This window comes from Miniopterus schreibersii (genome assembly GCF_964146895.1).
Source record: "Miniopterus schreibersii genome assembly, chromosome: 17".
NCBI classification, from domain to species: Eukaryota; Metazoa; Chordata; class Mammalia; order Chiroptera; family Miniopteridae; genus Miniopterus; species Miniopterus schreibersii.
Genome location: NC_138117.1, coordinates 14,735,553 through 14,752,699, shown reverse-complemented (window position 1 = coordinate 14,752,699; position 17,147 = coordinate 14,735,553). Strand labels below are relative to the sequence as shown.

At 42.4% G+C, this 17,147-nt stretch overlaps 1 protein-coding gene across 3 annotated transcripts in view; it reads left to right on the top strand.

Annotated features, from left to right (window-relative positions):
- The window catches only part of SAMD12 (sterile alpha motif domain containing 12), a 276,682-nt gene that overhangs the window by 135,466 nt on the left and 124,069 nt on the right, over positions 1–17,147 (top strand). For all 3 annotated transcript variants that reach the window (XM_081117395.1, XM_081117396.1, XM_081117394.1), the window contains exon 4: positions 12,453–12,593. In XM_081117395.1, coding sequence (XP_080973521.1) covers positions 12,453–12,593 — 141 coding nt within the window. The remainder of the gene's footprint in view (positions 1–12,452; positions 12,594–17,147) is intronic.

Here is a 17,147-nt window from a genome sequence, read left to right as displayed (position 1 = left end):
CTGAAAGAAATGTTGTGAATTCAAGTCTTCACCTGTGTCCAGTTTTCATATCACTCTGTGATTGAGGGAGAACTCTAGGAATATTCACCACAAATACCTATGTTCTTTGGGGTAGAAGCAAGTACAGAAATGGTCTGGATGGCTTGTATTGGGATGGCGCTGCACTGGGAAACACAACCCAAACCGATGGGAGCTTCATGTCCAAATGGAGATTTATGATTTCAGACCTAACAGTTCTATAAAGTCATTTCTGAGGATGGTGTCATCTAAGTCTTCAGTTTAGCCACATTTTGAAAGCTATTACTCACTGTAATAGTGAAGTTGTAACATTTGACATCTTTATGTAGAGAACTTAATTTAACCAATATAGTTTTCATGGAATTCAAGCTGTTGATGTTATGATAGCAATACGTTTATCAGTTATGAGATGTGTTTTCCATCTCCGATCTGATTTTAGTGGCTGATCAGTATTCATTGGAATCAGCCCTTCCTTTGACAGAGGCTGTCTCCTGGCTTCTGAGGGTGTGTGTTCTCATAGTCATAACTTGGTGGAGTGTGTGTTGGTTTACAGATTTTGTAGCCGAAGGCGTGTATGCTGCTATGCTCCATTACTCTGCATAGAAAGGAAAACATTTTGATTGTAAAGGCAAGCTTACTGCAATTGTTGAGAAGATGTAGCTCTTACAAAGGACAAAGGATAACATTATATATTTCCCTAGAGCACTGTTGTTTATGACTTTGACCTGTTTGTATTTCTAGGTGTCTCCTGATTTAAGGAAACCCATTATACAAAACCCAAATTTATAAAACGAGGCATCAGTGTGTCTCATTTTGTTTTTGTTTTTCTCTTGTCAAAGTCACAGATTTTTATAAGAAATTCCCTCAAATTAATGTTCAGTGTGGTGTAGTGATTAAAAGCACGGGTTTTGAAGTCTGGTGGTCCTGGATTTGAACCAAGGCATCGACTCTTCTAGCTGGGAAGTCTTTGGGCTTTGGTTTCTCATCTGAAAAAGAAATAGAATTCACTGTGCCTGCCTCTCAGAGCCCAATGAGTTAACTCAGGTCAGGCATTTATCCTGGTCCCTGGCATAGAGTTAGCCCTCAGTAAGATAGGTTATACATAGATGTTCATATGTGTATGAAAATATATGTGTGTGTGCATATATGTATATGTATTTATGACTTACATAGTGCTTAAATACATAGTGTTCTATGATTACATAATGTTTTATGGAAATGAGGCACACTTACAAAATCAATAGATGATATACACACAGAATTTTTAGCAGCAGAATTATTTTACTAATTATGTATTGCAGAGGTCACTATAAAAATTCATTTTCATTCCCTGCACATACATCTGTGAAGGTAGGTGACCCAGATGCATGCTGGATGGTACAGGGAAGCCACCTGAGCTGTTTTAAAATCACTACAGGCAACATGTAAGGTTTATGCCAGAGAATCAATCGGACCCCTCTTTGTCCAGGGAAACCCAGTTAGATTTAGGGTTCCCCAGAAAGCAGGCACAGAGGACATCTGTGAATTGGACATTTATTGGGTGGTGTTTTTAGGCTCAATACCTGTGGAGGAAATGAAAGAAACAGGACTGGGTGGAAAGCAAAGTCGGGCTGTGATTCTGGAGCTGGGATTGACATTTGGGGTTGTGCCAGGCTGGGGCCAGTGTACCTGGAGGGCTGGATGTTTGTTCCCTCTCCTCCCTGCCTCATGCACCATTGACTGTCTATTAAGTGAATGCTAAAGCAAAGTGTGCATAGCTTTTCTAAATAGAGACAGCTTGAGTTTGGATCAGATGTCTTTCTCTGCCAGTTACTAGCCATGTGACTTGGGCAAGTCCCTTCACTTTTCTTACCTTTGAGTTGGGGATGACTTAATTTCTTCTCTCTTTCTCATGGGGTCATATATTCATTCAGAAAAACTTTAATAAACATCTACCAGCTGCTGAGTGCTGGAGTTACTCAGTCCAATGAAACCCACATTCTCTTCATAAAATTTGGAAGGGAAGACAGGCATGTGAACAAATTCATGATTATATTATAATGTAGTAAGTATAAATATAGAAGCCCAAACAAGGCCCACCTTTTTGTAACCAGTATGTTTAATTTGAAAGAACTGTATTGAGTCAAGCACTATGCTAGACACTTTCAAATTTACTAGCTCATCTAACTTTCATATAGAAAAGTGACTAAAGTCATTATTCCCGTTTTACAGATGAGAAAACTGTGACTCAGTGGCCTTAAGTTAGCTACTCAAGCTCATGGTGCTAGTGTGTGGAGGCACCAAGCTTCAAACCCAAGCAGCCTACTCCAAGTTCAGGTTGCTTTCCAAAAAGAAACACATGATTAAAGTATAAGTTATGAATTATATTGTTGCTAGAAGAATGAATGAGCTAATAGTGAGCAGAAGTATTTTATAGCCAAATCTAAGCCAGAAAGGAATGTCATTCCAAAGGATCTCATTTTTTTCTCAATCTTCCTCCCTCCCCCCCCCCCCATTTCTCTGGGTTCATTTTATTATTGTTTACGTTCAAATATTGAATGAGTCAATTACCGATTATAGTGCGTTTTTATTTGTACCCACAATGAACAAATTTTCACAATGATTTACAACTTGTTGAGGCTGAAGAACCCTTGTATGTGGTGGCATTTTGGTCCCAGAGCACTGTCCCTAGTGTGAGATTGTTGGAGAAAACCCAAGTGGGCATTACCCTGCTTTCTTTCCAAACAATTCTTGAAATGTCTCATTGCAACTTAGAATTCTTTAGAGAAAACTCAGTTTGAGATTACTTTATATATCTGGCATACACATCCTGTAATAATGAAATTATTAAAAGGGACATGAAGGACAGCCGAGTGACCTGAGCTCTCACCCAGAGGTTGAGAATAACCGTGAGTGGGGTGTACTGTGTAGGCACTGGTGTATGTAAGTATAAATGGGCTGTACCATATAAAATGGATGCTCCGTGTTTCATCTGTGGCAACAAAGGGACCACACTGTGCATCCTAGACTCACCTGGGGCAGGTCCTCAGCCTTAGGACTCATCATTATCTTCATCCGTTGCTAACTTCTATTGAAAGCTTATTTATTGTGTGCCAGGCTAAGTGCTTTCCATGTATCATCTCATTTAATCTTCACAAATACTCCTGTGACAGAGGTACTCTTATCACACCCATTGGTAAGATGGGTAAATGAAGACTTAAGTAACTTGTTCAGGGCAGCATGATGTTTAATTAGTGGAGATGCTTAATTATCATAAAGCCATTTGTCCATCTGTCAGGGCCATCTAGTAACCCCTTCTCCTGTGTGGGCAATCTGCAGGGGTGGCCTGACTCATCACAGCATGAGCTCTTTCCCTTCTCTCATTCTGTTCCTTCCACCTTCCTCCTGCTCCAGCATTATAATAAAGCTGTCATCCATGCATGTCTCAAATTCTATAATCGTTAGCACCATTGCCAGCCTGGCCTGCTAGATGGCTGTTGCAAACCTAAGAGTCTTTCTGCACAGTCAAGGTATTGGCGCTGTGGACATGGATAGCCAGTCAATTCGAATGTACATGAAAATGCAACATGGGACTGTTACCCTTAGGGTCTGCCACATTCTCTAACTTGGGCTTCTCTTGAAAAAGTTCACTTCGACACTGTCAAATATTATTTCACTAGTTTATTAAGCAGTATCCTGGATGTTGGCAATATATAAGTGAAAAGATATACCCTTGCTTTACGGACCTTTAAGTAGGGAAATAGACATTCTTACTGTAACATTTACCACTTGATACTTTACCAACCAGAGCCAGGGATGACTTGCTGAGAAAGTAAGGCCTTAGCCAACCGTTGAAGCCCATGAGATAAGAAAGGAGGGAAGACATTAGAAGGCAGAGCATTAGGGAGACACAGATAAAGGAGCACTGCGGAGATTCTGTTCATGTTACTATTCTTATCCCAACAGTTTTTAGTGATGTAACCTATTGACATCAAATTTTGGACTTGAAGCTCAATGAGCTTACTTTTACTCTTTTTTAGAGGACAGAAGAAGACATTATGTAAATGTGCCTTTTTATTGTCTCTTCAGCATTGAAGCAATGCCAAACAGTGTCAGACAATGTTTCCGGTCTTGGTTCCCTCAAATTTTTGTTACTTATCAAACAGTTAACTATCACTACCCTTTTATTCATGATGCGCCTTAAATTTCACTTGAAGTGCCATGGTTATGGGCTTTGAGACATTTCAAGACCAAATGCATGGACACTTTTACTTGTAGAACTGATTTGGAATTCCTGTTCTGCATCTGGTATGCTTTGGTACTTCATCTCCATGAAGGTCAGTTTTCTTAGCCCAATTCACAATAGCTAAGATCTGGAAACAGTCCAGGTGCCCATCAGTAGATGAGTGGATAAGAAAGCTGTGGGACAGTCACACATGGAATACTACACAGCTGTAAAGAAGAAGGAACTTGTATCCTTTGGGACAGTATGGGTGGACCTGGAGAATATTATGCTAAGTGAAATAAGCCAGGCAGAGAAAGACAAGTACCACTTGATCTCACTTACATGTGAAATCTAAAGAACATAATAAACGGATGGACAAAATAGGTTCAGTGACATAGAAGCATGGAGCAGACTGACAAATCTCAGAGTGAAGGTGAGGGTGGGAGGGTGGGTGGGGAGAGATTAACCAAAGAATTTATATGCATATATGCATAACCCATGGACACAGACAATAGTGTGGTAAAGGCCTGGGGTGGGGAGTGGGTGCAGGGTGGAAGGGGTCAATGGGGAAAAAAGGGGACATCTATAATATTTTCAAATATATATATATATGTGTATATATATATGTATACACACACACACACACACACACACACACACACTCATATGTGTATATATATGGGAGACAGGAATGTTTCCTGGGCTGATTTGTGCATTAAATAGGACAGTAGATGGGAAAAGGGCCTGACACATAGTAGGTGCTCTTCCCAAGAGTAAGTTTTGTGTTGGTTTTCCTTCTCACCCACCCGAATCCCATGAACTTCCAATACTGAGGATTAGTTTGTCTCTTGGATTAGTGTTTTGACAGTTGGTCGAAAGCAAACATCTTAATCAGTGGTTCTCAACCAGGGGCATTGTTTTCCCTTCAGTAGACATTTTGCAAAAATCTGGAGATGTTTTAATCGGCACAGCTGGGAGTAGGTGTTTCTGGAATCTAGTGGGTAAAGCTAGGAATGCTCCAAAGCATCCTGCAATGCACAGGACAGCGTCCCAGTTACCCAGCCCCAGATGTCAATAGTGTCAAAATGGACACTGTAAGCAGATAAGCCCCACTCTACTTGCCCGTCATGTTGATCCTCAGGAAGCATCCCTACTGTCACCATCAGGATGCCATCCTTTCAGATGCTCCGTCCTAGCTTTGGCGGGGGTTACGCCACTGCCCATAGGATGCTGTGTGGATCCCTTTCCTTTCTTTAGGTCTGTCTCCTAAAAGTGGCAATGATACTTTCTCTTCTGCTTACTTTGTAATCGGCACAGATTGGGAGAGGTATCATTTCATCCCCAGTATACAAGTGAAGAAACTGAAGCCTAGTGAGGTGATCATCACAGTAACCATGTAGCAAATAACCGACTAATCCACCTCTGATTTTCAATCCCAAACCCAAGACCTCTTTCTTTTTTCCAAAGCTTTCCTAGTAGATCTCATGGCCCTCATGGTCTTTGCTACAGGTTTTATCATGTACAGCAGGTTCTCAAGTAGCATCATTTTGTTCAACATCATTTCGTTATAACATTGATGAGATGCCATAGGAACTTAACTCTTGTTTATATCAATTAGCCTGTGGTAAAGCTGGTTTCATTATACGTTGTTTCACTTAAAGTCACAGAGCCTTTCAACAACATTAAATGAGGATGTCCTGTAATTGCTTTTAGGCTGTTTCATGCTTGCTGATCTTACATCTGCAGGTAATTTTTTTTTTTTTTTTTTAGCACCCTGAAGGCAGGAACACTGTTTTCATTTCTTTTGCTGAATGTAGCTGGAGCTGGGACAATCCTCACTTGTTAATTTTTCTACTAAAGAAGTCCCTGATACTAATAACGTTAAGCATTTAAAAGTTTAAGGAAAGATAATTCCTAGGATTTAGGAAAAGAAAGTCAAAGTAACTTTGAAACTTTTTAAACAATACTTTGGAAATGGGTCACTAGTTCAAATTAATTCAAGTATAGCAGCCAGCTTGCCCCTGCCCATGTCTTCAGCAAGGAACACTGTATGTGCTTGTCTGTTACGGCCATCAGTAAAATGTCGAGGGGCAGAGGGAGGCTTTTCAATAGGCATCTCACATGCTTCTTGGTAATTAATTTCAAAAGATGTCTAATGTACCGTGGGTCGCTCACCTAGTGACAATTAACAGGGAATCCCCAAAACAATGCATAAATATGCTGACAAACGCCAGCATACCAAGAGTTTAGGTGTACCTATCAAAAACAGAAAAGACCTTGAAGGTTGTTTTATGATATCATAAATCTTCTGCTATCGTCTGTGTTATGTTGGTACGAGACTTCTTTTCCTTGAAAAATCTGCTCTGAGGTGCAAGGGAAATAATTACTGAGTCTTCCCAGGGACTAAAACAGAATCCCCAAACAAAACGTTTTAGGGTTTCCTTAATTAATTTTTGGAGGAGGTTTGGTAATTCTGTGTACTACCAACAACCTAAAAGGATTTAACCTTGAGTTTACTGTCTTTCTGGAAGGGCAGAAAAAAACAGTGCAGGGCCACATTCTCACTCTGTTTGCAAAACACTGTAATGTAATTTCTTTCTGAATTTATATTTCAGGTGGGAATTAATTATTAATATCATCAGCACTTGTATATAACCAACCAAAACACTAGATTTTCTAAAACAGTCTTTTTCCCTAAGTCTGGTTAAAAAAAATATTAATATACAGTTCTCATCAGTACAGTAAACTACTTACAGTAACCACAAAGCAAATGTCCATTAACCCTTCACCCCCTGGGCACAGAGAAGGGCCTTCAGTTAACTGCTGGTCACTGTACGTGTAACCAAGCGAGCGAGCGGCCTTGGCTCTGGGGCTGTGAAGAGTGGGCTGTGCCCTCAGGTAGCGGGAAGAGGACTTGTATTGGTCCTGGAAGGTTTTGTGCACATTCCTGCCAGGAAATGAGGCAACGGGTTGGCTGACCTCCGAGTCCTTGTTGGCTCTGGTACTGGTGACTCGCGGTCACCTGTAGGAAGTCTGGCACTGGGCTGGGGGGCAGTTAGGAGGGTGCATTTGCAATGCACATCTAGGTTATAAAAAAACAGAGGGCTAGTTAAGGCTAGTCTTCAACTACCCTCGGTCTTGGTTAGCTGTTCATTCAGAACAGGCCATACAGACCGGACTCACAGAGCTTGAAGTCCTTTCCTAAAGTCAGTTGAAACCCCGAAGGCGAGGCCGCCCAAAGCACTTTCCAGTGCAAGTGTGGGGCGTGGCGGAAAGAGGGTTAAAAGTCAGATGTCGAAAGTGGCAACTTGTGAGCCAAATATGACCCATATACATGACTTGTTTGGCTCTCAGAGGATGGAAAACATGGCCAGATTTTAAATGGGGAGATTTCATAAGACTTCTGGATTTTCAGTTGTTCATACAAAGAGCAGTGGAAACACTTGGTCTATATTCTGGCATAGCAAAAATTGGTGGGTATTGCTTATTTTAGGAAAGCAAAACTTTCTAGTCCCCTGTGGTCCACCTACTCCATTCCTGACATTTGAGTTTGCGACCTCTGGTGGAACTGGGTCGGGAGGTTGCCGCAGGTGCATCAAACTTACAGAAGTATGCAATCTTTCAAATAACTTGTAAGGAATGATAATTAAAATACCAAAGTTAGCCAATGATTAACAGTTTGGAAACATTATTACAGGTTCATATCATTCTTACTCACCTACACCATTATGGGCTTTCTTGAAATAGGGATAAGTAAGAGTACAGCTAGTCAGCTGGGCCTACCCGTAAGCTTGGACCTGAAAGTAGCCATTCATTGGGGGAACTGTTTAGTGACCTCTATTCCTAGCAGAAAAGAGGCTCTGTCATTCAGCCTCTTCCCTGGGAAATGTGGGCTCCCAACCACATGCAGTGGCACCAGGACTTCCCAGTGTGGTATGGGCCGTGAGGGCGCATCCCTCACTACCCCTGAAATTTTCCGCTGTGCGTTACAGCATGCAATCTCTCATCTTGAAAAGCTGTGACAGGGCTTCTGTGACAATTCTCTGAGCAGGAGATGGTGGGGGGGCGGGGCGGGGGACCTGAACCAGAGATCAAAGACCAAATTGGACCTGATGGTCGGAGACACATGTCTAGACCTAAATCTTCGCCTTGCTTCCTGAGTGGCTTGAGACAAGTCACTTTCCCTGAACCTCAGTTCTCCACGTGGACGCCGTGAATCCTGTGCCATACTCAGAAAGCTCGGAGGTCCCCTCCAGCTTGTAGTAGGCTCAACAGTGGCCACTCAGAGATACCTGGCCCTAATCTCTGGAACTAGCAAATGTTACCTTATAAAGAAAAGGGATCTTTGTAGTTGTGGTTAAGGATCTTCATCTGAGATTATCCTGGATTATTTAAGCAGATGCTAAATCAGATCCCAAGTGTCTTTATAAGGGAGAGGCAGGGTGAGATTATACACTCACAAGAGAAGGTGCCGTGACGATAGAGGCAGAGATTAAAGTGACATGGTCACAAAGGAGTGGAGCCGCCAGCAGAAGCTGGAAGTTTCCAGGAGGGAATGCTCCCGAAAGCCTCCAGAGGGAGTGTGGCCCTGCCGACACCTTGATTTCAGCCCCATGAAAGTGATGTTGCTCTGGCTCCCAGAGCTGTGTGGAATACATTTCTGTTGTTTTAAGTTGCTATGTTTGTCATTTGTTGTGGCAGCCGGAGGAAGCGAGTGCACTGCCCTGAGTCAGTTGTCTCTCCCTGCCTTGCTGCCCGTCTCTCCCGCGAGGCTCGTGGTCTCACTCGGTGCCTGTTCCAAACAGAACAAGGCACTCGTCGTTCTTAAAGCCTGCAGGAAGGCGAAGTGCTCCTTTAGTCTCAGGTTCTCTCTTTCTTTCACTTGGCATGTGTTTCTGTGGTTGCCACCGACACAATGCAGCCTCCTCCCTCTGCTACTCTCAGTTTCTCATTGTTGTTGTTGTTCTGAGAGTCAGTTTCCAACCGAGTATCTTGCAAAAGAAAAGACAGTAATTCAACGACCTCGAGATCATCAGTTTGTGAGTAACGAAGACAACATTCATTTTAGCACCAAGTATATTCATTCAATAAATATTTCTTGAGCATTACTCTGTGCCAGCCATTGGCGACAATAGGGAACGTGGGACAATAGGGAACCTGACAGGAAAAGTACTTATTCTAATGGAGCTGGCAGTGTAGTGGGTCACACACAATAAAGCTTTTATGAATGTACTCAAACTTCAGTTGCAGCACAATTTTAATTTTCCAAGATTGTTAGCAGAGCGTCAGATCCATATCTCTGCTGGGTGAACTTCCTCCCAGAATATTCCCTGGCTTGAACTTCTATAAGGGGTCCTGGGAAATATTTTTAGCACTTGGGGCTAAGCAATACATAGCTTGGCTCACAAGAGAGACCCCTTATTTCTCTAAATTCCACTAGGACATGCCTATGCTTACTTTACCCCTCCAGTCAACTCGGGGCTCTGGGCTGTGAGGAGCGTTGAAGGAATGGAAACACTACGGGGGTGCCCTGGCCGGTGTGGCTCGGTTGGTTGGGCATCGGCCCACGCACTGGGAGGTCACCAGTTGGATTCCTGGTCGAAGCGCAGGCCGGGCTTGCAGGCTCTGTCCCCAGCGGGGGGGCGCGCAGAGGCGGCTAATTGAAGTTTCTCTCTCATTGATGTTCCTCTCTCTCCCCGCCTCCCTTCCTCTCTCTTGCTGGAATCAATAAAAACATATTAGAAGGAAAGAAACACTGTGGGGAAGAAAGAAGAATATCCTAATTGCCCTCCTTTGTTTAATTCTCTCCTTGTCGTCACTTCTCCACACCCCAAGTGCTCTCAAAAGAAAAAACGAGCAGAGACACTGATGTGCTTTCCTGCCTCCGACGGGCCCCCTCCCGGAGGGTGACTCGGCGTCCTGTGCCCAAACGATGCCCCCTGCCCCGGGGGCTCGGGGGGAACCTGAGTCATGTCTGATGCCCGTTTTCCCTCCGTACCCCACCGCTTGGCATCCCGACGACCTTCAAAACAGATCCAGATGCTGCTCCTTCTCTCTGCCGCTCACCTCCCCCCGCCCCGGGGCCGTCGCTTCTCGTTTGACTGCCTTTCAGTATGTCAACTCTCCTCGTTGCTCCTACGCTTCCCTCCCTGCCCCTCATTTGTTCTCCGCATGGTGACCGCAGAGAGTCCTGGCACACTGGGGCCATGCCCAGGTCATCCCTCACTGAAATCTTCCCATATTCAGAGTAAAACCCCCTCTTCCCCAAGGCCAGGAGGCCCTGTCTGATCTGGCCCCTGCCATCCTTCACTCCTCACTTCCTGTCATTCTCTCTTCTTGCCTGCTCTGCCCTCTGATGCCAGCCTCCCTGCCAGTCCTCTAATGGCCTTTGTGCTTCTAGATTTCCCGTGGTACCTCTTCTGAGGGGCCTTTTCTAACCACCCAAACTCTAATAGCTCCATGCTTCCAGTAGGGGCCCCTGTCTGCCCCTATGTATCAGTTTATTCGCGTATCGTCTGCTTCTCAAACTAAATGGTAAACTCTATGAAGACAAGAGGCACTGCTTGGCTCCGTAGCCTCAGCACCCAGAGCAGTGCCAGGCATTTCCTGGTACTCAGTAAACACCTGAAAAAGAAAAGCAAATTGCAGGGAGTACAGTCCATGGGAAGGACTTGAGGCCCTTTCAACTCCAGGAGTCTAGGAGTCTAGGAACGCCCAGCAGTCTAGATCACCCAAACAGCGGGTTAGGGTGCTGCTTTTTGAGATTGAGTCGATTTTTCCCTCCCAGAGTCCTTCCTGTGTAGGCAGCTGACAGCAGAGCACACTGAGTTAACCTAGGACATAGTAAGTGCTCAGTTAATGTTTGTTGAATTAGCAGTTGGGTTTTTATGATAAGCAACAAAAAAGCGACAATATAAACTGCAAAAAAAGAATGTGACTGACTACTTATCGCTCTCCTGATACCCACATCAGAAGCAGCACCACATTTACTGGGACACTCTTTTATTTTGTGGTCAATAGGAAGGGTGGGATAGGAGATCCTTAAGACATTGGCTCCTGGAAATGATCTAATTATTGTAAAGGTTTTTCAGAATCACAGACCTGGGTGGCACTGTAGAACCCATCCAAGGAAAACAGTGAATCCAGTGTTGTCCATAAGATTCTTCGTGTGCCCATTAACCCCACCTTCTGGCTACTGAGCTTCTTTTGTGAAGAGGTAGATCATTTATCTTCTGAAGCGTATATGCTATTATACCTAAAGGCTTCCCATTGATCCCACGTAGTTGCCTCTGCGAATTCTCCGTCAGCTGGGAAAAGATCTGTGGTGTGATGACTGGGGGTGTTGGGGGCAATTGTACAGGGTGGTGCTGTGGGCATTTAACAATAATCATTCTCTGTATTTCATGCGTTCAGCTCTTACAATGGAAGTATGCTTATTTCAAGCCAAGCACAGAGAGGGGAGAATTTGGGAATCTGGTGGAGATCACAGTAAAAAAGGAAGCATGCTGACCTTCCAGGGAGAGAAAGAGGCTGAAAGGAAGCCACGCCGGGCTGTCTGGGGCCTGGCACGCACCGCCCTAGGACCCTTGTTTTGCAGTCTGTAGATGCTCTCACGCGCCCTCTTCGTCTCATCCTCACTCCTGCTGGTACCCTGCCTAAGGCCAGTGATTGGAATGAAGTCTTAGCTCCCACCAGCTGGACATGGAACCCAGCCCAGCACCGGGGTGCAGCAGGGAAGTTCATGCTGCAGATTAAAACTGGAACTTTACATATTTCACAGGAACATTATTGTAACCTGTGTTAAACATCGTTGGGGTTTCTCTCTAACCACAGTTGGAGCATCCAGGTCTTCAGCTGAGTTGGCAGGGGCATGGGCTCCTGTGGGCCAGCCTCAGAACCCATCACCCAACGAAGAGCATTGTTTCTATGGAAACCTGCAATCTGTGACCCAGATGCCCAGGTTCAAATGTTGCCGTTTTATTTCACGCAGTGTGTGTGTCAGTTGGAGATTGCCAATAGTAGATGAAAATTGGGCTTTTTAAAAATTTGTGGATTTTTTTCATCTAGATTATCCATTCCTGTCAGCCAGAATAACCGGGGACCCTGTATTAATAAAGTACCTGTGTTTAGGTGGAAACTTCTGGTGCGGCATAATTAGCAAGGCTAAGGTGGAAATCCTTCTCCAGCCCTTGTTCATTTGCCTTTCCTTTTATTTCCTGAAACCCTGCAGGGCGAGCCTTGCTGAGACTTACTGACAAAAAGCTTGAGCGAATGGGGATTGCCCAGGAAAACCTCCGGCAGCACATCTTGCAACAGGTGCTCCAGCTGAAGGTGCGAGAAGAAGTCAGAAACCTACAGTTACTCACACAAGGTATCCGCTGCTTTCTAGTGGGTGCATGGAAGGGGAGACTGGAGGGAAGAAACTCTTCCCATTGCGGTGTGGGGGGGCCAGGTAGAAGCTGTCATTGTTTTTGTTTCTGTTTTTACAGCATTTTCTTTATTTTTAAAAGTCTGTAGATTTAAAGGCCACTTCCCTCCTGAAACTTCTCTTTTTCATAGCTCGCTAAGGGGGAAAGATACACAAATAAGTAATGGATGGGTGAACAGTACTGTCTTAGCTAATTTCAAGGTCATCGCATACAACTATGTAGGTTGTGCGCTGCACCACGTCAGAGAGCGCCAGTCACATAGATCGGGATATGGTTGCATCCCCTGGAGTTGTACAGTGTACCATCCACACAACCTACAGCGCAGCCTGAGCTGTCCTAGTCGGACTGCCAATTCTGACGGGGCCTTGGAATTGGAGTGATTTCACAGTTCATGTGACCAGTGGCGTAAGTGGGACTTGTATTGTGTTTTATTTTACTTGGCTTTTCACTGACTAATGAGAGATAACCATTTTAGAGGTATGTATCTATATATGTATACACACACACACATACACACACACACTTTAGGGTTTGTGAGAACCCTATTTAGAATCTTGAAAATAGAACCATTAAAAAAAATAGACTACAGGGAATTTAAAACTGGAATGTTAAGACCATATAATTCTAAACAAGAACCATTAATAACTTCAATATGTTGAGAGCACTTAAGAGTCCTGTAACTGGAAGTGACAGCATAGAGCTGGAATTTGAAGAAAACCTTAAGTTACACTGGATAGAACTTGTGTGTCCACATAAAATTTGGTTGCTATCAACGTCCATGGGCTATAACCCTTTATTTATTTCATTTTAATGCCCATTGTATATTGTTTTAAATGAAAGGTAATAAGATATGTATTTTTGAGAGCCCCGGGTATTTTTCAATCTGTAGAATACTGTAATTGTACGCATACTGATATTGGAGAAATCTGGGTCAGCCAACTTTCATGTCATTGCATTTAGATTAACCCAGTAATATAGTGCATTTGCCTAGAGGAAGTAATGTACTGTCTGAAAGCTGACTGCCCCAGAAAGATAAATATAAACTTTGAGTGATATGAAAATAGTATTGTTTATTTGTTCTGCATTATTTGTACTTGTCTCCAGAGACTTCCACTGGTAAATATGTAGGTATGGGTACATCGAGTGGTTTAAATTTGAATTTTAACACATTGATATACACTTAAATTTCTCTTAAGAAGTAAATAGAGATTCAGAGATTCATCACAAGAGAGTCCAACACAGTACTATTTATAAAACTGAAAAATTAGAAACAACCTAGAGGTCCAGCAGTATGGAAAGACGTAAACAATTCTGCTTAAATTCAGAAGACCCAGTTTGATGCAGCTATTCACATTACATCTTCAAAGAATATGCAGCAACGTGAGACGGTATTTAACTGAGAGGAAGTGGGGGGAAGACCATATATAAAATTTTATATATATGATCCCAATTTTGTAAAAAATCATATTTTTACATGCTCATAGAAAAAGGGCTACAAATGAATATGCCAATATTTTTATAATGGTTCTCTCTGGGTGGTGGGATTATGGGTGATTTGAATTTTTTTCTTTATATTTTTTCGGTATTTTCTAAATTTTCTAGTATAAATCCATATTATAGCTATACTCAGAAAATGCTCACGCATTTTTTAAGCTTCAATCACATGCATCGTTCTGCCAGGTTCTATTTAGTGTCTGAGGTTTCCTCTGCTCTTTGGTTTTCCTCCTGTGATGATATATAAAAAATGAGACCTAAATTTATCACATGTGCGGTGCCTTAGACTTTTTTATCTCTGCTACTGTCAGCCTGCAGTGTGTTTGCTTTGCAAAATCATTTTCTATAGCTTTCATCGCCCTAGATGCATAATATATAAGATTTTTCCTGAGATAGTACTCAAGTCTATTAAGCTAAATATATGTTTGTGTTCTGGGAAGGTAATGCTAAGTTCAGCCTTTTCAATTCCGCTGTTGTCATTTTCTGTAGCTTTGAAAAGCTGTGCGTTTTGAATTCATGCCTTCTGTTCCCTTTAGAAGAGGTCACATTCTCCAGCTCTTGGATATTTTGTCTGCACTCATATTACCTTTTTTATTGCTTGTCCTTTACATGTTAATGTTCAAACTCATTTTATGTCAGGCGGCCTTTAGAAAATCCATAGCCTTACTGAAAAGATGGTTTCTTTTTAAAACATAAAATGCAAAACTGGCAAGTTGTTTTTCGTGGGGTGTTTTGCTTTGTTTTGTTTTGTGTGTTTTATGATAATAGAAGTTCTAAAGACAGCTGGGGTGGCCTTAAAATATTTTGGGTATAGGTTTGCTATAGAAGGATGGAAACTGGACTTTTGGTGGTGAGCAGGCTGTAGGGTATGCAGATATTGAATTATAAGGTTGTATAACTGAAACTTATATAATGTTATAAACCAATGTTACCTCATTTTAAGAAAAGAAAAAAAAAATTACCCATTAAAAGTCACTCCCCATTTCCTCACAACACCTCCCCCCTCAATAAGCACCAGCCCTTGGAAACCTCTAATCTATTTTTTATCTATTTGCCTGTTCTGGACATTTCCTGTAAATGGAATCATTCAATATGTGGTCATTGACAATTGGCTACTTTCATTCAGGATAATGTTTTTCAAGTTCACCCATGTTATAAGCATGTGTCAGCATTTCATCTCTTTTTATTCCCAAATAATACCCCCTTGCACAAGTGTAACATTTTATTTATCCACGCATTAGTTGATGGACATTTGTTTTGCTTCTGAATCTTGGCTATCATCAGTAATCCTATTTTCAACATTTGCGTTCAAGTTTTGTGTGTGGACCTGTTTTCATTTCTCTTGGGTGTATTCCTAGGAGTGGAATTGTTGAGTCATATGATAACTCCATATGTAACCATTTGACGAGCTGCCAGACTGTTTTCCAAAGCAGCTGTATCATTTTACGTTCCCATAAGCAATGTATGAGGGTTCCAATTTCTCCACATCCTTGCCAACATTTGTTATTGTCTTTTTTATTATAACCATTCTGATGTGTGTGAAGTGATATCTCATTGTGATTTTGATTCGCATTTCCCTGATGGCTAACGATGTTGAGCACATTTTCATGTGCTCATTGACCATTTGTGTATGTTCTTTGGAAAAACATCTACTCAGATTCTTTGCTTAGTTTTTAATTGGGTTATTTGTTTTTTCTAAGTTTTACTTTTGACCCACCATGTTTCACCATGCTTAATTACCCACTTTATTTACAAGATCGAGAGCTAAATATTTGGCTGCTGTTTCCAAAGAAGAACCCCATCTTCAAAGGGTGAAGTCTTGCCACCACTGGTGGCATTCAAAAGAACCTGCCATAGACTTGGAGATCAACTCCATAATGAAATAAATGAGTAGACTCTAAATATTTTCTCTCAAGGAAACATCATTGTTTTGGATGTAGAAATTAAACACACATATCATGTTAGTTGCATCAGTTTCTAATCAGACCTCCAGATTAGATACATCCATCTGAAAGCCCATGTCACCATATTTCTAGAGGAAATAAAATAATAGATAATTAAGCCACTTTTCCAACTTTTGATTTCTGTTTTAAAACGTGTCTTAAGCTTTTAATTCTACCCCAGTCATTTTCACCCAGTTGGCCAGGAGCCCCACGACAGAAATAGGACCAAGATGGTCAGAAATGGACTGAGAGAGCTGGTCCTAGCCAATGTGAGTTACCTGAGTTCAAGGAAGATGAAGTATGTGTCCTCATTTTACTTGCTGTCTTCCTTCTGGATGCTCACCAAAAAGGCAAGAACTTGAAGGCATTTAAAAAATGTGTATGGTGGATGCATAATAAATATATCTGTTTATAGGCACTGTAAATGCATCATGACTGAAATTCCTGAACCAGCTCATCATCTCAGGCCAGAGCTGTCGTTCAGCTGATATTGTGGCCTCTGATCTCCCTGCCTTTATTCACAATGGCCCTGGACCTACCTTACATTTGCAAGCAACATAATCAATGTTTGGCCCTGCTTTAAAGTTGCTTCCTTTGCTGCCTTTGAAGCAGCTCCTTCTTCCATGCAGCCTTTCGGTCTTCTGTGTCCCATCAGTGGCACTGTGGAGCTGTCGATCTGGTGGGCTTGCTTGTAGGAAACTGCCCTGTTTGGGCATGTTCACTTGTCCCTTGGGAAATGCAGTGCAGAGCTGGAAGCCTCATTGCTATACTTTCCTTTTGCTTGATTCATGATAAATGGAGGAAAAGGCCTTATGTAACAGAACAGTGGTGCGAGCTATTTTGGGATCCTTCACATTAACCCATAATTAACCACATGATGGGCATCATTAGCGTTTTATTAATAGACAATATCTCTAGGAAGAAAAACACCCCAGGGATACTGAAAGCTTTTCTCATATAGCTAATGAGTGTAACTGTTTACTATATACAAAGCGCTGCAGTAATTGCCACACCCACTCCTGACATGGACCCTACCATAATCAGTAGTTATTGGCCCCA